Source organism: Rattus norvegicus, chromosome 3 (assembly GCF_021556685.1).
Source record: "Rattus norvegicus strain SHRSP/BbbUtx chromosome 3, alternate assembly SHRSP_T2T, whole genome shotgun sequence".
NCBI lineage: Eukaryota > Metazoa > Chordata > Mammalia > Rodentia > Muridae > Rattus > Rattus norvegicus.
The window spans coordinates 156,123,356-156,146,868 of record NC_141536.1 but is presented as its reverse complement, the minus strand read 5'-3'; the positions used below and the strand labels follow the sequence as shown (position 1 = coordinate 156,146,868).

The 23,513-nt window shown below is 53.8% G+C and overlaps 1 protein-coding gene across 1 annotated transcript; it reads left to right on the top strand.

Moving 5' to 3' along the window:
* Positions 1 to 1,163: 1,163 nt before the first annotated feature.
* On the top strand, positions 1,164 to 20,430 carry Peds1 (plasmanylethanolamine desaturase 1). The gene is given in 6 exon segments (NM_001113752.1): positions 1,164 to 1,303; positions 8,702 to 8,821; positions 16,296 to 16,387; positions 17,249 to 17,393; positions 18,730 to 18,942; positions 19,489 to 20,430. Coding segments are annotated over 6 exon segments (816 nt in total). The 5' UTR covers positions 1,164 to 1,179; the 3' UTR covers positions 19,611 to 20,430.
* The last annotated feature ends 3,083 nt before the right edge of the window (positions 20,431 to 23,513 follow it).

The following is a 23,513-nucleotide window of genomic DNA, read 5'->3' as shown; positions in this document are numbered from 1 at the left end:
TGCGTTGGCAGCTGGCAAGGTCCCCAGCCTTAATCTGAAATCCCCAGCCTTCTTCCTAATAGGCACCGTGCAGTTTGGGAGGGTCTGAGACCCAGTACCTGCCAAAGAAAGTCAGCAGAACCCATGGCACTCCAAATCTAATTGCGTAGTTAGTACAAGTGCCAGGCTGTCAGCTTCACCGGAACCCGGAAGGACTTGGGCTGCAGCCTGACTCGGCCATCTGAGTGGCTCTTCCTTTGAGTAGACATAAGAGACAAAGAAGGAGCTTGGAAGCTTAAATCTCAGAGAAGAACGAAGATGGAGCCTTGAAAAAAATCTTTACATCTTAAATTCCCTCTGCGGGTCCTAGGCACCTCTCCGTCTTGGATGCTGTTTATCATCCCTTAAGGTCTTTACATAAGCCTTCAGCTCTGTTAATGCTGATGTCCTAAAGACAGAAGGACATTCGCTGAGTCCGAATTCATTCAACCCCTTCTAATATCTGTCAACTGTTGGCCCAGGCAGAGTCCCTGCCCTCGGGGGCTCCTTTCCTGACAGGGAGATGTTATTCCTGACAAGCACTGAGTAGCGTGAGGGTGATGTCACAGTGACCAGAGGAGGGCACTCCAGCAGGTGGTCATGAGCGGCCTCTCAGCAGGCAGTGTTACTACTTATGTTCTGTGATTGGGTCTTGCAATGTAGCTCAGGCTGGCCTCGAACGCGAGACGCTCCTAGGTATTAAAATGAAACGTAGCGCATGCAGCCTGTGTGCTGCTCAGTCCAGCAGCTTCCTAGCAAATGCATGACCTTCTGTAGCCATGCACTCCGTAGGCGCTTCGCGGTACGCACCAAAGTCAAGGCGCAGACTATTGCACAGGCGCGTGCTCCTCGGCTCGGGCACGCGAGCCCGCGGGGCGCAGCGGGGACGCGCACATCCACCCTGTCTGTCTTCCGTGTCCAGCTGCATCCAGCTGCGACCCCGCCCCCCGGCGCCGCGGTTGGCTGCGGCCCGAAGGCCTGCGATTGGCCGGGCGCGGCGCGGGCGCGGGCCTCGATTGGCTGTGACGCGCGGCCCCGCCGACGCCCCGCCCCGGCCGCCGCGCCCCGCGCCGGCCAGTCATTGGGCGGCGTGATCTCGCCGCGGTTCCGCGGCCGCCGCCGCCGCAGGCAGAGCGCAGCGGGCGGGCCGGGCGACGGGCCATGGCGGGCGCCGAGGACTCGCCGGGCCGGCAGCCGGAGCTGGACGAGGACGAGACGGCGGAATGCCGGCGCTGGGGCGCACAGCATGCCGGAGCCCGTGAGCTGGCGGCGCTCTACTCGCCAGGTAGGACGGGCGGAGGGCCTGCGGTCTGATGGGTGCTCGGCGCCGGGCCCGCCCGGACCGAACCCCAGGCGGTCCGAACGCCTGGACCCTAACCCATCTGAGCCCCCTGGATCCGAACCCTATCCCATTCGAATCCCCCGGATTCGAACCCTAACCCCCCCGGAACCCACGGATTAGAACCCCAGCCTATTCGAACCTTACTTCGACCCAACCCATCCGAACCCCCACGGATCCGAACCCCAGCCTACCCGAAATGCCGAGATCTAAACTCTACCCAGATCCGAACTCCAGCAGCCCATTTGGACGCCTTTAGACTAGAACCCCACTCCATCCGAACCCTAGCCCCATCCTAACCCTGCCCCCATCCCAATCCCAGCTTCCACCCAAAGCGAAACTCCAAGACTTCCAACTTTGCAAAGAGCACCCCCAGATCTAGGGACCCCAAACAAACCCCTTCCTACTCCAAGCTGTGAGGCTTTGGGGTTGCAGAGATTAGGAACAGCACCAGTGCACCTGCGCACCGGGAGCCCTAGCCCCAGGGCACCTTGGACAGTTTAGGAACCCCACCCTGGCTTGCCTTGTGTCTCCAGAACCCAGTCCAAAGCAGGCTTCCGGTTCTTAGGTAGATGAGCCTTAAACATTTTAGCAGCAGGCACTGCCCTTAGCCACCTAAACTCACATGCCGTCCTAGGACCCCCACGTTAGGAGTCTGCACTCTGTGCTTTTTTTTCCAAGACGGTGGGTTGCAAACTGACCCCCCTTCTGGGACTATCAGTTCTCCAGCTACTACCCCCGCCCTCCCACCCCCCGATTTGGATTTCAGCTGCAGAGTAGCCCAGGAGCTCTTCCCCCAAGCTCCATCACAGTCCCTGCTTCTGTAGCTGCAGTGAACTTATCCCCTCCCCCTCCCAGTGAGACCGGCAGCCCTCACCTCTTACTGGTAGATTCTCTTCAGCGACTCAGACCCTATTGAGTCTGGCTCTGTCCTCTCCCACACCCACACACTAGCTGTTCATTAGGACTTCCTGTGATACCCTTGTTCCCCAACCCTTATCACCACCCGGAGCCCCTCGCAGCCCCTCGCCCTGGCTCCATCCCTTCCCTCAAGGCCAGGTCCCCTCTAGTTTCTTTGCTCCTTGACACGCTCTAACCCTAACTAGTGCTGGCTCCATCCTGTTCTCCAGCTCCCAGGGAGCCTCGGCAATCTCACCGCCTGGCTGGGTGTCCCCAAGGGGTTGAGGAAATGCCTGTACACTCCAGAGTCAGATGACAGCCTTGAGGCCCCTCTGCCAGGGTATCTCCATGAGTTGGCTTTGTTATCCAACATTCTGTCTGCTCCCCCGGCTGGGCAGCTTCACGGCACAGCACTGGCCAGGGTGGGGCAGAGGCCACTACCCTCTTGGCTCCCTGCCCTGGCTGGCATGCGTCTGATGCTTTTTCAACTACAAGTGGCACGTGACATAGGACCATTTGCTTTTCCTCTTTGCGTTCCTAGGTCAGTAAGGATTGTCCTGCCTTGGGTTCGGTCTGTTTGTGCGGTTTTCCACTTGTCTGGGGTGTTTGGTCTGTTCTGCTGGGTCCTTGGCCCACACCCAAACACTCAGCCTCCAGACCCACTCTCCTTGAGGGAGGCTGGTAGCATTCTGAGCGGTAAACTGGATGGCCTGGATGGGGCCTCTTCCTTCACCTGATCACCCACTGTAATGACGCCCACTGTGTGGCTCTAGGCTTTGTGGACACCAGGTGATCCCCGTGATTCACCTGGCCAGCTGCCCTTCTCTGAGCTTGAAGCAAGCCTTGTCTTTCTGGTCCTCAGGTGTATAGGAAAATGGAGAGGAAGGACTCAGAATGGGTGACTGTGCTGTCCTCACAGCCTACTTTCTATTGTCCCCAATTGTTTCCTCTTGTTTTCCCCTGGGGGCCACCTCTCACCTCTCCTTTAGGATTCGGTCTCAGTACCTGAAGAACAGCCACATAGCTTCAGACAGCCTCCTGGGGCTCCAAACCCTCAGTTGAGGCCTTCTTTCCTAACCTGGAAAGAGGGAAAGACTGGTCAAACTGGTTCCTCTCAGTAGGTCTCCCTCTGCCTCTGTCCCTTGAGCTGTGTGGTCTTAGAGAGGTGCCCTGACCTCTCTGAACCTGACCTGTAAAAGAATCAGGAAGCAGGCCTGACGCATATCGAGAACCTATTGGTATGTATTGGAATGAGTCCCTGTTCTCGGCCCTGAAGGCAGGCAAGACTTGAGCTGGCATTTTGATTTAGGAGACAAACAACAAGCCCTCAAATAATGGATTAGGGTGGCAGATGCCATGTAGCAAAAGCAGCAGGGAAAACATGAGACAGGGGCTTGGCTTTATTGAAAGGACAGCATTTGAACACAGAGCTGAAGGGAGGAAGAACAGGAGGGAAGAAGGGACCTTGAGAGTGTGTGTGAAGGAGGGGTTGGGGATTTAGCTCAGTGGTAGAGCGCTTGCCTAGCAAGCACAAGGCCCTGGTTCGGTCCCCAGCTCCGAAAAAAGAAAAAAGAAAAAAAAGAAAAAAAAAAGAAGGGTTGGGGATTTAGCTCAGTGGTAGAGCGCTTGCCTAGCAAGCACAAGGCCCAGGGTTCGGTCCCCAGCTCCAAAAGAAAAAAAAAAAAAAAAAAAAAAAAAAAAAGAAGAGAGTGTGTGTGAGGGCTAGAGAACAAGTGGAAAGGCCCTGAGGTGGGAGTGCGCCTGGCACACGTCCTCTGCTGAGCACGAGGAACCTGTGGGCTGGAGCGGAGAGAATTCCCTGCGTCCAGAACCGAGTACTTGAGATTCCTGGGGCCAACAGTGATTTGTCATTTGACAGCTGATAGCAGTAAGTTAACAAAGATGCCATTTACTGAGCACTGACTTATGCAGGCGTTTCCCGCATGCTCCCATGACTTGAAACACCAGGCCTGTTTGGGTTATGCCACTGCTGCTGCCACAGAAAGGCTGGTGAGAGTAGGCTGTGTGTCTTTGACGTCTGGCTTTCGAGGAATCTGTGGCACCGCAGGACCACCCTGTCCATGTCTGTGGAGGCTTAGCATGGGATGGTAGCCCTCCCTGTTCCTGTAGGGGTTACCCACAGTACCCATTTCTTGTTTGCCAGCTTCACCCTGGCTGTAGAAGTTAGCCAGTTCTAGGACAGCGGTCCAGCCTGTTTGTGGGGTTGGCAGCAGACACAGAGCCTGGTGTGGGTGTGTGGAGCTCCAAGCAAGGTGACCAGGGTGGGTGGGATAGAAGGGGATACTCAGAGGTAAGGTAGTAGTGACCCTGGCATTGGGCTTGGTTCTGTGTGGTGTCAGTCACTGAAGGTTTTCTTCAGTGCTTTGCTCGGTCTGCCTTTCTCAGCAATAAGCCAGACGAGAGGAGTCTCATGAATTTGACGGGTCCTTCCTCCCACCTTCTTTAGGCAAGGTGGCACTCACAGGGGCCACTTCATAAATTCCCCAGCTGTAAGGATACCGAGCCCAAAGGGCGTGGATCCAACTGTCCATCAGCTTGGACAGTTGTGAGTGCTGTGTCCTGGAGGGGTTTAGGCCTGAAGTTGAACCCTGCTTCACTCCAAAATAGGCCTGACTGAAGCCATGGTACAGGGCCTGGAGCCACTGTGGGATCTGTCCCTGCCCAGGTCTGGTCCCACTGCACTGGGCCGAGCTCTGTCTGTCTCTACCTTAGTCTGACTTTCTCGCTGGTCTTTCTCCCTATGGTCTCATTTTATTTTATTTTTTTTAAGATTTATTTATTTTATGTATATGAGTACACTGTAGCTGTCTTCAGACACATCAGACGAGGGCATCGGATTCCATTACAAGATGGTTGTGAGACACCATGTGGTTGCTGGGATTTGAACTCAGGACCTCTGGAAGAGCAGTCAGTGCTCTTAGCCGCTGAGCCAGCTCTCCAGCCCTGGTCTCATCTTTTTATATCCCTGGTTTCTGCTTCTCCATCTCATTCTTCCCCTACAGTCTGGTCCTATCTGATCAATCCCCCTTCTCTGCTCCTTTTGGTGCACAGGATGTGAGGGCTGGAGGCTAGCACAAGTGTAGGTTGTTTGGGGCAAGAAGAAGCTTGCCCTGAGTAGGTTAGTCTCCCTCTCTTCCCAGGCTCCACACCAACTCAACACAGGCACCCAAGCCAGCAGTCATTGCTACACTTTGACCCTGATCCCCAGCATCTGTTGCTCCAAGCCAGGATACCAGGACACCTGAGTCCTGAGTAGGCAACCCCCGCTTACACACACACACACACACACACACACACCAGTACCCCTTTGATTCCTGAGTGAAGGCCTGCCCTACCTCCCTAGCCTGTCTGTTTATAATGTAGCTCCATTCCATTTAGGTCCCATGACTTCATGGGCTTGCCATGTTGGTGGTCTGGGTCCTGACTTAGTTATTTGGTCTCCCTGGCATCAGGAGGACCGTCCTAGCTCTCGGGGGCATTGTGAGGTGCAGCCTGCATGTTAGCATGCCGTGCATGTTTCCTATGTCAGAACTGAGGTCCATCTACAGCTAGACCCAGGTTGAAAGATAGGTAAGTTTAGGAAAAACTAATTTCAGGGCCATTCTGCCCAACAAGGTGAGAACTGAATGTCCCTGGAACTGAGACAGCCTAGACCTACAGTTTCCAGGCAAGGACCCACACCCAGCTCTTCCTCAGTTTCCTTGTCTGGGTCTCAGTCAGGATTTCAGAGGCTAGGCAGACAGCCCTGAATGCAGCTGGGGGACTGGTAAACCCGGGACCACATGACCCCTTAAATGGTGGCTAACTGTCTGGCCTGGAGTGGCAGACGGCCCTGTGTTTTCAGGGCTAATGAGAACTAGGCATGTGCGTGGTTTTAAGAAGTACGTTTTTAAGAAGCAAGAACAAACCTGACTAAGGTCCTGTTTGCAGACATGCCTTGTGCCCACATGGAGGGCACCAGCTGATGTCAGCATCATCACTACTGTTGTTTTAGTCCAAGCCTTGGCTGTGACTCAGTCTGTCCATCTGTCTGTCCCTCAATCCCTACGGGTAACCAAGCAGGTCGGCAGGGAGAGTTCCCTGTCCCTTGACTCTTCCTGGGTCCCCTTTCCCCACCCCTGGGGCTTCCTGCTTCTGAGTCCTGGCCCCTACCCACAAGCAGGAACCGGAAGAGGTAGGCAGGCTGTGGCTCAGAAACAGCCCAGCTGAGAAGGGAAGGGCCGAAGCCTCAGGCCTGCCTGCCCCTGTGACCTCTGGGGGCCTCGCCCCTCCTTGGCCTTGGTGTCCTCTTCTGTATATGGGCAAAGGGTGAATGACCTTTGAGTCCCCCTCTCCCAGTGTTGGCCTTTTCTGGGGTCAGTTGCTTTAGCTCTGGCTCCAGCAGTCAAGAGCAGCTGATTGCCACATGGACTCAGGTGGAGTCTAATCTCTGCTTCCTACCTAGTGTTGAGCACAGAACACAGTTATAGCTTGGGATTAGATGTGTTCATCCCACAAGCATTTATTGAATACCAACTGAGTGCCGGGGCCCGGGAAGGGAGCTGTACGTAGCCTGCGCTCCCATTCAGGCAGGGCTATGGCCCTAGGTTTGTGGTGGGGGTGTGTCAGAGAACCACAGAGCGGGGGATAAGCTAGAACTTTCTTCAGGGGCAAGGCAAGTGGGCAGCAGCCTGGCCTGGGCCTTTATTAGCCCCATACAGGAGCCTTTGGCAGGACGCAGGTAGAGAATAAGGGGCAAGCATGGGCAGCAGGGCAGGGCCAGGGGATGGTTGAGAGGTGACCACAGCATCCCTCTGCGGCTGGCACATCGATCTGCCTTGGGTTGCCTTGCTTTCCATCTGTAGCCCCTGCTTCTGGGCCGGTTCTGGGCCCCTGGTAACAGTAACTGCTGGGTTGACGTTGAGCACCCGTGGTAATCGCTTGTCACATGAAGGGTCTCTGACCTCTGGGACCAGTTGCCTGGGAAACAGGCTTACCATTCATGTGTGGTTTTATTTATTTATTTAAAAATGAATTGCTGGAAGAAAACACCTTGGTGGGGTTGAGCAAGGGGAGGCCGTGGGGAGGGCGGCCTCAGGCGGTCTAGAGGCGTGGCTTCTGTGCTTTCTTCTTCCATTTATTCCTTTAGTGTATGCGAGGATTTGTGCCACAGCATGCTGTTGTGGAGGTCAGAGGACAGCCTGTGGGAGTTGGTTCTCCCCTTTTGTTATGTAGGTCCCGGGGATTGAACCCAGGTCATCAGGTTTGGCAGTCCCTGCCTTTACCCTCCAAACCATCTCGCTGGCTCCTTTTTTTTTTTTTCTTTTTTCTTTTTTTCGGAGCTGGGGACCGAACCCAGGGCCTTTTGCTTGCTAGGCAAGCACTCTACCACTGAGCTAAATCCCCAACCCCTCGCTGGCTCCTTTATGTCTTTGTACGGAGGGGCCTTGAGCAGCTTCGAGCTCAGCTCCTGACCCTTGCTGTTTTCTCTTTTTAAAAACATTTACACATCCTTGCTTTTTGTGTGTGTGTGTGTGTGTGTGTGTGTGTGTGTGTGTGTGTGTGTGTGTACTGCTATAGTGCATGTGGTGGAGGTCAGAGGACAACTTTGAGGAGTCAGTTCTCTCTGGCCGTGTGGGACCCAGGGACTGATCTCAGGTGATCATGCTTGGTGGCAAGCTCCGTTTTCCGGCTGAGCAAGCTGGCCAGCCTTTCTTCTTTATTGATATTATCATCAACACGTTGATGGATCTCTGCACCGCTGTAGAACCTGGGCAACACAGAGAGGCCATGATTGGGGCCATTCTGGTTCCTCCCCGAGCCATGGACACTTGGGTGATATGTAGAATTTTGACACCTCCACCAGAGCCACAAGGAATGACCCTGATCGTCCAGTCTTACGTGTCTATAAACTGATGGCATTGAAAATGGAATTCTCATACCCAAGGTCTTCTTGGTCACCTGCAGCCCTCTGGAGGCCACACTCCTGCCTGGCTGCAGGTGTTCAGATGCCAACCCTGAAAGGCCTAATGTCCCAACACTATTTCTCGTTGACCCTGAGGCTGATGGCCTATGTCCTGGAGGCTGGATAGGCTCTGGATGTTCCCGGGTTGAAGGATCAAAAGCCTCTCCCATCAGATGACCGCCTACCTGGGGAACAGATGGTTCCAAGAAAGCAGTTAAAATGCAAGGATGTCATTCAAGTTCCCACAAGTCCCCAGAAAGCCTGCAGAGAGACCAGCATTGGGACCTGTCCGTCAAGAATTGGCACTTGCAGGCCCAGCCTCATAGGCATGCAGCATGTGCTGTGTCCTGCTTCTGCAAAAGCCCTTTTCCTGGGCCAGTGGTGCTGTCTGTGAAATGGGTGCTTGGCACAGTCCAGTGCTGCCGTTGAGGCTCCTGCAGCCTGCGCCTCACGCAGCCCTCCCCTCCCCCTCCCCACAGGCAAGCGCCTCCAGGAGTGGTGTTCCGTGATCCTGTGCTTCAGTCTCATCGCCCACAACTCGGTCCACCTCCTGCTGCTGGCCCGCTGGGAACACACACCCCTCGTCATCCTGGGTGTCGGTGAGTGCCAGGGCCCCTCCCCAGGTCATTTGCCTTTGTGCAAGCAAGCATGTGAACGCTCAGGGTGGTCTTGCATCAGGGGCAAGCTATGGGAGGCCCACGTGCTCATCTTGGAGCGTTCAGTCCAGTGGCACGGTGCCGTCACCCCCCCCCCCCCCCCGCTCCTGTTTGTTTCATTCTTCTTTTACAGTACTGAAATTCAGCCGCCCCTGCCCTACTCTCTTCTTCCGGGGGCTTCAGTCCCTCCCACGGCCCTGTCCAGTGTGTTGACCAGGTGGCCATTCCATGTGACAGCCCCAACCTTAACACTCCCTCCTTGTCGCTGTTCAGCCACACTGGCCGCGCACACACACACACACACACACACACACCTTCCTTTGGGGCCTTTGTACAAGCCGTTCACTCTGCCTGTAGTCTGCCTGTAGCCCTTCAGGACTCCACACTTCTGAACCCCAAGATCTACTACTGACAACCACCTGCTTAGGTAGGTTCTCCGTGATGACCCCTCAGAGACAGCCCTATGGAGTATGGTGGCTGCAAGCCTTTAATCTCCGTACTTGGGAGGCAAACCAAGCCCTGCCACACACACTTTATCATCCTGAGCCCTCTAGGTCTCCAGCAACTCAGAAGTCAGATTCTTTTTTTCTCCTGTTTCATCCACTGCTGTATCTCTAGCCTCAGGCATGAACCCTGGTATGTGGCAGGAGCCGAGAATTCAGCGAGTTGGATGGTATGACGGAGTAGAGGGTACTGTGTGCGGTGCTAGGAGGTCCTGGTGTTCCCCTTGGCCAGGCTGAAACTCATCTTATTGATGAGGAACTGGGGGCTGAGAGGAGGGACCTACAAGACACTTACCCTCCCCCCCCCCCTTTTTTTTTCTTTTTTTCGGAGCTGGGGACCGAACCCAGGGCCTTGCGCTTGCTAGGCAAGTGCTCTACCACTGAGCTAAATCCCCAACCCCGACACTTACCCCTTAACCTGAAGCACATATGGTCGGAATGCCCAGCTGCAGTCCCTGTTCCGGATGGCTGTTTCCCTCCTTTCCAGCCCATTGTCCTTTGGTGTTTTCTCTTCCTCTCCTGAGCCCCGGGGCTGGCCAAGGAGCTGTGGTGTACCCTTGGTCCCACCTGGTCCTTCCTGTGGCTTTGCTTCTCAATCCTGTTAAAAGCATTCTGTCTGCCTAACCCAATAGTGTGCAGTCCTGCTAATCAAACTGTCTCACTGTCCAGGGGAGAGCCAGTGTAGGGGAGAGTTTATCCGGCTCTGTGCCTGGAAGCCTAGGCCCCATCTCTAGGAGTCTCCTACAGCCTTGGCTGTGCTGGCTGCAGCCATGTCCTGAATATTGAGGCCATGACAGTATAGATTCCTGGGGCTATAGGAAAGCCTGGAGGATCCGGCCATGCTGAGAGGGCTGGTGATCGGGGAGAAGAGGGAAGGTGACCTTGCCTGCAAGGCCACTGGCCAAGGCTATCTCAGTCCCTGCTCTGATTGACAGTGGATATTCTATAAGCATCTACTGGGTCATACCCTGAGTTGGCCACCTCCCTGCGCAAGATTCCAGCATTGTCCTCTGCCCACTGGCCCTGGTCTGGGATCTCTGGCCACACCGTCCCTGGCCAAGGGTGGGTAGACATCCGGTAGTAGTTCCAGCTGTGTGCCGTACAAGCAGGTCACCACCGCCTCTCACTGCCTGATACCTGGGTTTCTGCAGCTCCCAGCCCCATCCTTGAAGTGGAGATGGCCAGCGCTCCCATCGCACCCAGCTTCTGGGCTGATAAGGGCGGGTAATCCCCTGATAGTGGTGTTTGCACAAGCCTCAATCGATTTGAATAGCCGCCCTGATTTGACTGTTAACACGCAGGTAGTCTCGAGGGCACCGTGCCAGCTCATTTCTATCTCTTCAACGGTTGCCAATGCCTGGGGTAGCCCCGGAAACCAGAGCTTAAACCAAAAGAATTCCAGTTGGCAAAGCTGGGCCTGTATGAGACTATGCCTGAGAGTTGGTCAAGATAAACTTGTGTTTGTTACAGCCTAAGGGGAGGAGATGCCGGAGGAGGCTTGTTTCCAGGCAGAGCAGGTGCAAAGGCCCTGGGGCTGCTGTGAGCAGCACATCAAAGGAAAGAGCCTGCCGGCCTCTCACTGACGTGGATGGGCGAGTGGGACAGGACCCTGGGGTCATGGTCTAGGCTGCCAGTTTATCTCGAGTGTTGTAGGGAGTCACTGGTGAATTTCTCATGGGAAGATAGTTTCTGGTGCTAGGATCCAGGGAGCAGGTGGTGATGGTTTTTTTGAACTGAGAGGAGCTGGGCAGTTGAGCTCCATGTACAGTCAGGCTGCTTTGGGGTGAGTGGTGGGTGAGGTAAGGGATTAAGTCCATATTTGGTCCCGAGAGTGGGTGGCAGAGGAAAAACAGAAGTGGTCTGGGGAAGACCTCGGTTTGACAGCAGGAATGAACACAAGGAGCAGGAAACGGGGAAAGCTGAGGGGGCAGCGGGCCTCAGACAGGGCGCCACCAGAGGTCGGCAGCATAGCAGCTGGCCCTGAAGGTCACTGGTGACCGGGTGTGGCGACAAGCTGATCATGCTCTTGGGGAGAGGATGCCATGGGTCCTTGAAGTAGAAACTTGAAGATTGAGGAGGGCAGGGATCAGCGCTGAGGGCCAGCGGCCACACTGCCTAAGGCATTTGGATTTAACCGAGCCCAAATGGTGTGGATGCTCAAGGTCTGTCTGCCCAGCCTGCCGGCCTCTCAGCTCCACACAGACTTCACAATGTTGCTGTTGCCGGATAGAACCATCCTTGTGCCCTTCCCAGTGTCTGCGGGGAAGGATGGCGACCAGGCCAAAACTGCTCCCAGGGTGACCCAGCCACCAGCTGCCACCAGGGCTGGAACAAAGAGACGTCTGTATCTGCACCCTGCCCCCATTAAAGGAACCTCATGGGTAACTGAGCGCCCTAGAAACAGCTACCAGGCTGCAGGAATTGAGGCCCTTTTCCTCATGTGGTGGGAGAGGACACTCTCTCACCCAGATTATTCCTGACACCAGTGACACCAGCCAGAGCATGCTTCTGTGAGTACCGGGTGTCAGCCATCCAACAGATGGCAAGACCGAGGCTCGCAGAGGGGCCAGGGTCAGGCACAGGCAGCTGTCACAGAGGAGCTTGTGCCAGAGCCCAGAGTGTGTACTGTGTGGCTAGTTTCTGCTAGTTAAGGGACATGAGGCTGAGTGTGGTCCTCTTGTCCCCAACCCCATAGGCGACCTTGGACAGTCCTTCCCTTCCAGCCTCAGCAGGTCTGAGGTCTCGGGGCGGGTCAGGTGTGACGGGGCCTGTCACTGGACTCGGAGAGAGAGTATGCTATTGTAGCAGATAGTTCTCTTTGACAATTCCAACCTCCTCATCTTCCTGCTTCACCTTCAGAGTGCCGGGTTTACTTGGTAGCTGTTTCTGCAGGGTTGGGATCAAACCCAGGGAACCCAGGGCTTTATGTGTGAGATAATACTCTCCCAGCAGTCGCTTTTAGGCCAGCTCGGCATAAGGAGTGGTGGAAGGAAGCAGGCTTTGAAGCCCCACACTTGTGCCAGTTAGCTCCCAGTGGGGCTGCTCTATGCTGTCTATGCTCTACCATCGATCGCCTGCCTTTAGTTCCATAGCCAGTGTCCCCTTCCTATCCCAGGGTTCCATCTAGGCTAGCACAGTCTGGTTACCTGTCACGGCCCTAATCGGGGATTACTGGTCTGTGGCAGTTTCTCAGCCACAACCCTGGCTGCCTTCGAGTTCTCTAGGTAGCTCAGGCTGTCCCGGAACTCCTGATCCTCCAGCCTCAGCCTCCTGAGTGCTGGGCTGCACTGGGCCTCTTGCTTTGCTTTTGAGCAGTGCTGGGGGCAGAGCTCAGGCCCATACACATACCAGGCAGGCGGTCTCAGGCTCCATCTGACTCCGCACCTGCAATCCTGGCTGACTTGGGAACGCTGGCTAGAATTACCAGGCTGTCTCGGGAGTCTGGGGTGGCGATGGCTCTCCCGGTTCCTTTTGGTGTCAGCAGAACAGGTGCAGCTTGTCACTTTGCCCTGAATCAGGGAGCGCCTTCTGGATTATTTGCCACGTTACCACCACCACCCCTTTTTTGAGACAACCTCACAGCCCAAACCTAAGTGAAGAGTGAGGCCTGCACAATGCACTTCCCTAGCGCGCTGGACGGCGCCGGGAACGAGGGAGAAGCTCCCAAAGGAGCCAGGCTTGACTTTCTAATGCTATTCCGATCTATGTTCCGATCACAGAGGATTAACTGCCCAGGACAGTTAAGGGGAAGGAGCTTAACCACACAGACCTGCCCTGGGCCCACAAGGGGTAACAGAGGTAATACACTGAAGTCCGGTGTGCTCTGGTTTAAAAACAAAAGTGCCAAACACAAAAAAAAAAAAAAAAAAAAAAAAAAAAAAAAAAAAAAAAAAAAGTGGTGAGTGCCTTTAATCCCAGAACTTGGGAGGTAGAAGCAGGAAGAGCTCTGAGTTGAAAGCCAGCTTGGTCTACATAACAAGTTCCAGGCTAGCCAAGGTTACACAGTGAGACCCTGCCAATAAATAAATAGATAGATAGATAGATAGATAGATAGATAGATAGATAGATAGATAGATAGATAGATAGCATTGGGGCTGGATAGGTATTTAGGTAGCTCAGTGGTAAACTGCTTGCCATACAAGTGTGCGGGGCAGAGTTTGAATCCCAGCACCCATATAGAAGAAATCCAAGTGCGTATAGCGGCCTGCCTACAGTTCCAGCCCTTGGGAGGTGGAGACTGGATCCCCAGGGCAAGCTGGCTTGCTAGACTAGCCAGAGCTGCGCGCTTTGTGTTCTGCCAGAGGTCAGCACGCAGAGAGCCTAGAGGAGCCCTCGTGTCACTGTCTGTCAGGCTGTGTTTGCACACCTGTCACACTCGTACTTGACAGGCTGAAACCAGATGATCAGAGACATTCAAGGCCAGCCAGGGCTACATGAGTCTCTGTCTCAAAAAACACAATGTCTCTGCTGTCCTCTGGGCAAGGAATGGGAGGATCTTAAGCACATAGGCTTCTCCGTGAACGAGCAATGCAGCAAGGGTTCAAGAAAGGGCCTGTGAAGGCTGCGTGCGTTGCACCCAATGACGGGACAGCACTTGGCAGTAAAAAGGGAAATGGCCAAGCACGTGACACATGGTGACTCCAGATGAGCTAGCCCAGTGAAGCAGACCAAACCCAAAATACTCTCAAACGCAAACAAGGTATTACGACAATACCATCCCCTCACCCCTCGCCCCTGTGTTGACTGACACATTGCTTGTGGTCACCCTGTGATGTTGGCAGGGTAGAGCCATAGGAACAGACTGTGTGGCCGCAAAGCCTGACAGTTTTCCTGTCTAACTCTGTAGAGAAAGTTTGCCGGCCCCTTAGATTCCACTGGAGAAGAAGCTGCAGCGTGACCTTGGATGGTCAGCAGCACAGCCTTGATCCACATAAGCCTGCACACCAGTGTGTGCCGCTTAGTACAGTTCTAACCAGACTCGAGCCACTGAGGGAAGACATTGTCTCATCCAGACCCTGAGCCCAACATTCACAAGAAGCCTGGACTTAGAGTCCCTGCCATGTTCCACCACAGACACCCAATGTTCCCCAGAACTGTGTGTCAGAATGGCAGTGTTTAAATCTGTCATTGACCAGTGAAGCTGGGACAGGCCTCTGGAAGGACGCTGAGACCAAACAAGGCAAGAGGCATAGCAGTGTGGTTAGTTAGAGATGGGGCCCCCAACCCTCCCTTGCTTAGAGGCAATGTGTTTACACCATTCATAGGGTACAATAGGTGTTTCAGTAATGCCCAGACCCACTGGGGTGCCAGGGAGCAACAGGACTGCCCAGCGCTAGGCAGTAGAGCCCTTCTATCCTTGGCCTCCCGCCCACTGCTCTCACCCCACTGCCCTGTGCTTGGATGGGTGGATGGATATGTGGGTGGGAGGTAGATTTGTGAATAGGTAGCCAGGGATAGACAGGTACTGTGGGCTTCTAAAAACCTACCCTTAGCAGCTGCCTTTAAACAGATTGGACACTAGAATTCCATTCCCACAATCCCCTGTGTCCTTTCTCTTGTGCCCTGGGTTACAGTCCCATTCTCTGGGGAGGTATCCAAAGGTTCTCACCCACGGTTCTCATGGCACACCAAGGCCTTGGTCCCCTGTCAGCGAGAGTCCAAAGTGGTCATCATTGCAACTCAGAACCTGGGCTGCAGACAACCAGTTTACAGTGAGAAACTGTGGGTGGGGGCCTCAGATGGCACAGACCTGCACAGATCCCAGCTACCCTCCTGAGTCAGCTCTGAGGACCTACTGTGTGCCAAGCACTACCTCATGTGACATTGAGTTCACTGATGTTGCAGAATCAAGGTCCAGGCCTACACCAGAGCCCACAGAGCCGAGCCCAGAGCTGACAGTACAAACTTACAAAGGGCAGGTGTGCTTGAGGAAAGTGACAGGAGATGGGAGGGAGGGCTCAGATGCCCCAGGTAACTCGGCTCTTAGGAAGGGCACAGAGCCCCAAGCAGCAGAGGAAAGCAAGCTGTTCAACTGCACCCTGGAAAGGAAAGATGTTCAGAGAGGATCAGTCAGGGAAAGGGCTCAGAAGACAAGAAACTGCAGGGGGTGGGGGGCACTGCTGGTCACTCTGCCTCAGTTTCCCCATGTGTACATGGATCCAGCTGTGCCACTGCCGTGTATCTGACTCAACACTTCTCCCCCAGCCTGTGTCTCACCTCTGTCATTTGAGCTAAATGCTACTAACAGAGAGAGGTAAGGAAGTGACCGGGAGGCCACAGACAGAGGTGTGCCCTGCTGAGACAGCACTTGGTAAATGGTCACACTGCGCTCTTTTACGTCTTCACTCTTGCCCAACAAGAAGAAAATGGGATACAGAGATGTTGAGTAACACATACAGTGACACAGCTCATGCATGGTAGAGGTGGGAGTATGGCCCAAATCTAAGGCCTGTGGTGACTTGTTTGGTGGGGAGGGGTACCTCAAGCTAGTTCTGAGCAGATTGAAAGCAAAGGAAAAGCTGAAAGGATTAAGTCCACGATAAAAGCCAGGTGGGATGGGGACATAATTGCAAGAAAGGAACTGCTTATGTTTGCTGTAGCCCAGGCTAGCTTCAAACTCGATCCTCCCACCTCAGCCCCCAAGCCCCGTGCTGGGTTTCTAGACAACTCAGCTGAGGCCTTTTTAAGGAAGTTGGTTACACCCCCACCTCAGCAGGTGAGTCTGCTCTGTGCAGCCCAGAACCGGGAATGTTATGCTGAGACTCTGTCCACTGGGCAGGGGCCTGGCTGCTTCACTCTCACAATGAATGAACAGATGAGGAAACAAGCAAGATGGTGGAGGGCTGGCCCCTGACGGGAGGGTCAGAGACATCTTTGCATGCCCCTGCCTTGGCTTACATTCTTGTTGCCCACAGTTGCAGGAGCTCTCGTCGCTGACTTCCTGTCTGGCCTGGTACATTGGGGTGCTGATACGTGGGGCTCTGTGGACCTGCCCATTGTTGGGAAGGTGCGTATGACAGGCTCTGGGACTGTCCCAGGGTTAGTCCCCGAACCTCTCAGAGAGCCTTAGCTACCCACACGTCATTCTGTGTTTTGGAGACTGGACTGGGGATCCCAATGGTAGCACAGGAAGACAGGTCAGAGAGCTTCTTGGAGTCTTCCCTCAAGTCAGGGTCAATCTTGTGCTTGCATGTAAGCTGTCAGTGAGGCTCTCAGGGTTATGCAGAAAATTGAATCCAAACTGGTTTCATCGGGCAAGGACTCCTGACTCAATCAGTGCTAAGTTAAAGCCGCACTGAGCTGCAACAACCACCTTTTCAGACTGGACTCTTCATCTCTGGTTTCTGCTTCCCCTGCCGGGTTTGGGCCTCCACTCCTGGCTGCCTAGAGAATTCTTTCCCCTAGAGGCAGCCAAACTCTCAGATCCTCATCATTGGTCCAGCGGGTATTGCACTGGTCATCTGCTGCCAATCCCCGCCGGGGAGATGACTGGGCTCTGGTTAGCCATTCCTGGGTCTTGCTCACCCAGGGAAGACTCCATTTAGTAGCATGAGTTGAGAGCCTGGAGGTTGCTCCCAGAAGCAGGAGCTTAAGGGACAGGTAGACAGGGTCCCCTTTGTTTTTGTGGGGCCTCTTCCCTTGCTTCAGGGAGGAGGTTGTCTTCAAGGCCCTCCCAGTATGGGTGAGGCCCAGAGGATTGAGGAAGGTCCCCGTCAGTGTTTTGAAGCCATCTGGGACTGCAGCCGGCCAGACTTCATCCGGGGCAGGGTCTGTGTCAGTGGCAGGGTAGGGGGCGGGAAGCGGGGTCTGTAATGCACCAGCTGCCTTTAGCTTACTGGGAAGCTTTGCCTGTACCCTGCCCACCTAGGCCTTCATCCGGCCATTCCGGGAGCACCACATTGACCCCACAGCCATCACAAGGCACGACTTCATCGAGACCAATGGTGACAACTGCCTGGTAACACTGCTGCCACTGTTAAACATGGCCTACAAGTTCCAGACCCAGAGCCCAGGTGAGACCTGCAGCTGGGGCTCCTCAGAGTGTGCCTCAGGGACGGAGGCCCCCAGGGTATGCGTGGGTGTCTTGTGACATTTAAAGTATTCTCCATTAGTAGGGTGCATGTAAAAGTTGGGCATTTAGCCTAATACTGCATTCCCAACTTCTCAGAGCATTCTCTGGTAACGTGGTCCCTAGAGTCCTCCTTCACACCTCCTTCCCGGAGCTGCTCATTTGACACAGTCCCTGTGAGTCACAGCCAGCCCAGCTCTCATCTGTTGTATCATTTAAAGGCACACTGAGGGCTTTGGTGGGACCTAGCAGCCAAGAGCTGGCCTGTTGTGCACATTTCCTGGGTTCAATCCCAGCATGAGAGGGTGGGAAGGTTGGGGGGACAAAATATGGACTGTGAACTGAGGCCAGCATGCCTGTTTTTGAATCAGCTGGGTATCAGCTGGGGCAAAGCCAGAACTTGTGGTAGCTGGTGACATCTCCCTTTGGGAGAAACAGAGGATCTGCCCGAGGCCAGGGATGGGATACTGCAGGGCCCACCCTTATTGACAAGTCTCCCATCAGCCCCTTCCTTATAGACCCACCTCCTATCTCTCCCCTTCCCATGAGCCAGAAGCCAGCAAGTGAAGGCCTCTGAAGGCCCATGGCTTTGCTTACTTCCAAGGTGATTTCTTTTTCTTTTTTTTTTTTAAAGATTTATTTTATTTATATGAGTACACTGTCACTGTCTTCAGACACACCAGAAGAGGGCATCAGATCCCACTACAGATGGTTGTGAGCCACCATGTGGTTGCTGGGAATTGAACTCAGGACCTCTGGAAGAGCAGCCAGTGCTCTTAACCACTGAGCCATCTCCCCAGACCCCCCAAGGTGATTTCTATGGAGCTGTTGCACCCTAGAAACCCCCAGGCCCCCACAGAGCCTGAACTCCTGTCCCAGACTCTGCCTACCTACCTTGCTCTGTAGATGTCTTCCCTTGAATACATGAGTGTCCTCAAGTCCTGCTTCAGAGAACCTGACCCAGAGTCCCTGCTCCGAGCCCACACAACCCACAAGTGTCAGCAGGAATCGGAACCTAGCCCCAGCTGGGGATTTAGCTCAGTGGTAGAGTGCTTACCTAGGAAGCGCAAGGCCCTGGGTTCGGTCCCCAGCTCCGGAAAAAAAAAAAAAAAAAAAAAAAAAAAAAGAACAGAACCTAGCCCCAGTTGGCTGCAGAGCCCACACTCTTAGCCAGTCCCTGGCTGGTTCTAAATCTGAAGATTTCATGGTAGAGGCTGAGGGGGGCCTGGGCAGTCAGTGGGCAGTTACAAAAGTCCCATGCCTGTGCCCTTGCCCTGCAGAGACCCTGGAGCAGCTGTACCCCTGGGAATGCTTCGTCTTCTGCCTGATCATCTTTGGCACCTTCACCAATCAGATCCACAAGTGGTCGCACACGTACTTAGGGCTGCCATGCTGGGTCACCGTCCTGCAGGACTGGCACGTGATCCTGCCACGGAAACACCATCGCATTCACCATGTGGCACCCCATGAAACATACTTCTGTATCACCACAGGTGGGTGGTGCCATCCCCAGGGTCAGGAGAGTGGGAGGGCATACGGCCTTGGCCTACCCAGTGTTCTCAGAAAACATTTACTGAGCTCCTGTTATGTGCAAGCATTCTTCTAGGTCAGGACCATGACCACACCAAAGCCCCTTCCCTATTTCAAGCTCGTGTGACTCCAGACACTCACTGAGCCAACAACAACTTACTGGGTGCCTATTTACTGCCCTAGGCTTAGGCTCTAGCAGTGAACACAACAGACAGAGGGCCTTGTGACTGCCAGGTGGGATGGCACACTCCTGTAGTCCCAGCAGAGGCAGGTGAATTTCTGTGAGTTTGCAGCCAGCCAGCTCTAGGACAGCCAGGTCTACACAGAGAAATCCTGTCTTGAAAAACGGAAAAAGAAAGAAAATCGTAGTGATTGGGGGAGGCCTGAGGGAGGGACCCAAGCCCCACGTGAGGGAGGTCTCTGTGCCTTACCTTCAGCCTGTCTCCCGAGGGCTCGCCACCCCAAGCAGGCTGGCTCTCCTCACTATAGCCCTGACTATGTCTGCGCAGGTTGGCTCAACTACCCCCTAGAGGTGATAGGCTTCTGGCGGCGCCTGGAGGACGTCATCCAAAGCCTGACCGGTGAGAAGCCGAGGGCGGACGACATGAAATGGGCCCAGAAGATCAAGTAGCATGCCCGCCTCCTGGTCGCCAACCTTCCCCAACCTGAACTGAAGCCATCTGCCAAATCCCGGCGTCTCTGAGCTACTGCTCCAGTGAAGAGAAGTCCCCTGGGCTGGGCCCGGGCACCCCTAGCCCACCCCCAGTGACACAGAATACTTGAGCCTCCGAGTTTTCATTTCCTCTTCTCCTTTTCTTTCCTTGGACCTTTCTGGCCACTGAGCTGCTCCAAGGCCAAGCCTGACTGCAGAGGGGAGCCCAGTTCCACTGGTCAGCCCCGTCCTGATGCTCTGCACGCCTGCTCCCTAGTGTAGGGTCACTGACACACGTGGTGTGTCTCAGTGATCCAGAGAGCCCCCAGAACACTTAAATGTCCCCAGATCATGATCCTCCCTTAGCCCTGCAAACCGACCCCAGAGGTCTAAGTAGATGGGCCACCCCAGCTGCCACCCAAGGGCAGCAGAGTTAGGCAAGGGTCAGGGCAGCTGGTAAGGAGAGGCCAGAATGTCCTGCCCACACGCGGATGCTCCCTTCCCTTCCCCAGTTCTTCTGTCCACGTGTCCAGCCACATCTGAGGTCTCCCTGTGGAGACATCTTCATGGGCGCAGCTCTTATGAAGGGCTTGGTCACTTGTCATTTGGGGAGGGGACACTGTGTCCCTTCTGGCCAGTGTGTCAGAGGAGGAAGAATAAGGCCTTTTTATTTGGATTTTTTTTTTTTAAAGGTGCTTGCTTGTCAATGTAAATAACAGAAAGCCTTAATATCTTTCTGTAACATGGAGTAATATTTTAATGTCATGTTTTGGATGTATATAATATATTTATAACAAAGGAAGCATCTCCTTAACTCTGGTTGCCGTGTGGTGTTTCCGGATGGCTGCATAGAGGGAGCTAGCCCTGGCCCGAGGGAGGGGAGCTTTATCCCCCGACAGAGTGAAGTTGTCTAGACTTATGTATTTTCCGTTTTGCCCTCATGTGTGTATGTGTGCCATGTGTGTGCCTGGTGCCCACAGAGGTCACAAGAGAGCGTTGGAACCCTGGATCTTTAGTTACTGAAGTGCTGTGGGTACTAGGAAAAAAGCAGATCCTCCTAAGTGCTCTTAACCAAGGAGCCATCTCTCCAGTCCTGAATTTTTGTTTCTTGAAGCAATGTATCATATACTCAAAGTGACCTCACACTGCTTATATAACCAAGGCTGACCTTGAATTCCTGATCCCCATACTGTCCCAAGTGCCGGGATCACAGGTGTGTGCCACCATTCACAAGACTTTTCACCTAGATTGTGCTAGAGCCATGCTGGCTGGCCTGTCCCAGAACTCCTTTAGAGTCATTGGCATCTAATGTGTGTCATGGCTCTGGCCTGGACCCAGGCCACCAGACAGACTGGTGGGAGCTGACCTAGGAAAAAACACAATAAATTAAAACAAAAAAAAAAAACAAAAAAACAAAAACGTACTGCAGTTTCTTTATTTTATAATTTCTTTATAAAGGGTCTCACTATGTAGCTCTGGCTGACCTGGAACTTATTCTGTAGACCAGGCTGGCCTTGAACTCACAGAGATCCACCTGCCTCTGCCTCCCAAGTGCTGGGATCAAAGCATGTGCCACCACTGCCCAGCTCACAATGGCTTCATGTGGTCATCTGTGAGAAGCTACTAATAAAACTGCTTTGGAGAAGCAGGGGAGAGCCTGCTGGGACAGGAGGCCATTTGAACAGGGAGCAGAGGCAGCCTGGGTTGAACAGAATAGGCCTTTTCGTGGGACAGCATGTACAAAGGCCCTGGGGCAGGCGCGGGCTTGCGGTTAGATGCTGGGGTGATCAGCAGGACTAGATCGCACAGAACAGGGAAGTGAGGGGAACTGCAGATGTCAAGAAGCCTCACGCCACCTGACGCACATTTCAAACGTTTATTCCGAGGCACCGGAATTTAGTAGTGAACGCATGTTCTGGTGTGTATCCAGTCAGGCTGTTCCGTGGCGCCAGGCTTGTGGTTCAAGCCTTTAATCCCAGCATTCAGGAGGTGAAGGTGAAGGAGGTTCGAGGTCATCTTTGGCTACATAAAGTATGAGGCCAACCTGGGCTGTAAGAACCTATCCTTATTAAGAAATAAACAAGAGGCCCCCTAGGCTACTTTCTGCAATATTAACAAAGGAGGAGAAAGGGGTTATTGAGGACCTGAAATGACAGTGTGAAAAGCATTTAAAATATGTGCCCGTATGAGTGTGCACACACACGTAAGAAGGTGCACCTATAGGCCAGAAGAGGGCTCCCAGCTTATTAATGGGAGCTGTGTGCCAATTCTGGTCCTAATGATGACTTCGGTAAGCGAGTTTTAACTGCTGAGTCATATCTGTAGCATTTATTGGTCAAATGTGACCCGTCACTTTATTGTCCTTAGAGGTAGCCAACACTGACCACTACAGCCACGACCACTGAAGGAGGCGGTGTTAGCATCCATCCGTCCATTAGGGATAGGGGATGAGGCTAGGCCTGGAGGCTAGAGCCTATGGCTCTAGCTACTTTGGAGACCAAGGCAGAGGGATTTGAGAGTTCTAGACAGAAGGAATTCAAAGCCAGCCTGACTGGTACTTTAACAAATGCCTCAAAGGTAAAAGGAGGCCTCCATATAAGAACAGTTGTAGAACATGTGCCTAGGAGGTAGGCGGAGGGAGCCAGGGTTTGGGTGGCTTGTGCTGCCATCTGGTGACAGAGTTGGGTCAGTGATGTGCAGGGCAAACATGGATTTAGAGTGGACTGAGGTCAGGCATCTGTGCCTACTTCCTGGGGGGGAGGAGGGGGGTTCCTACGTGTGTGCCACTTCTCATCTGTGACTCCCACCACCTCAGATGAAACCCAGTGGTCCCAGGCCTCCCTCAGAATGGTCCCTACCTCATGAGCTGAAGGTAGGAAGGTTAGCAGGGTCCCATCCAGTCAACCTGGTTTCCTGAGGGTCAAGAGCATTCTCCAAATGACAAGCAAGGAGCGGGTATGTTTCACAACACAAGTGTTCAGTGTCCTTGAAAAGTGCAGCTGTCGTCCGTTCGAACCATCCATTTCTTCTCAGCTTCAAGTGGGTGGGCGTGTGCAACAAACGCCAGACAGCCTGTAGCACCTAAGCTACTCCGCAGGCCCTTTGCAGGGAAGCCTTGGAGGCCTGACGTAGCCTGAGATTTCAGTTTCCCAAGCCCCCGGTTTCTCGGTTTCTCTCTCAAGGCACATAAAGTAGGGTCCTACTCTACAGCCCTAGCTGGCCTCAAACTCAGAGAGATCTACCTGATTCTGTGAGGTGCTGGAGTTAAAGGTGTACACCACCACATCTAGCCATGTCACAGTGGGGGAACCCTCGGGGTGCTCAGAACTGAACTTTGGTCCTCCGAAAGGGTAGCCTCTCAGATGCCACTTTGATAAGACTGTCTGGTGTATGAAAAAAGGAGTCTGCCTGCCCGTCCTCCTACTTCCCCCCTTCTCTAAGAAGACATCACAAATGAACAACTGGGAGGAGCTCTACCTTCCCTTTTCTCACGGAACATCCTTTAGAGAATATTGTGTTCCATGATCAGAAGATTCCTTAGTTCTTTTTAGAGCTGTGTATGCATTATTCCAATTTTAAAATGGACCGATCTCGGGGCTGGAGAGATGGCTCAGCAGTTAAAAACACTGGCTGCTCTTCCAGAAGCCCTAGCTTCGATTCCCAGCACCCACGGGGCAGCTCAAGCCTCTGTAACTCCAGTCCCAGGGACCCTCCCTTCCCTCTGTCAGCACTGATCCTGCGCCCTCTCCTGGCCGCTGTGGATACTGCATGCACGTGGTGCATAGACATACATGTAGGCAAGTACCCACACGTATAAAAATAAAGTATGGAGGGGGGGCAGGGTGGAGAACGAACCAGTCTTGTTTTTAATAGTCTTTGTAG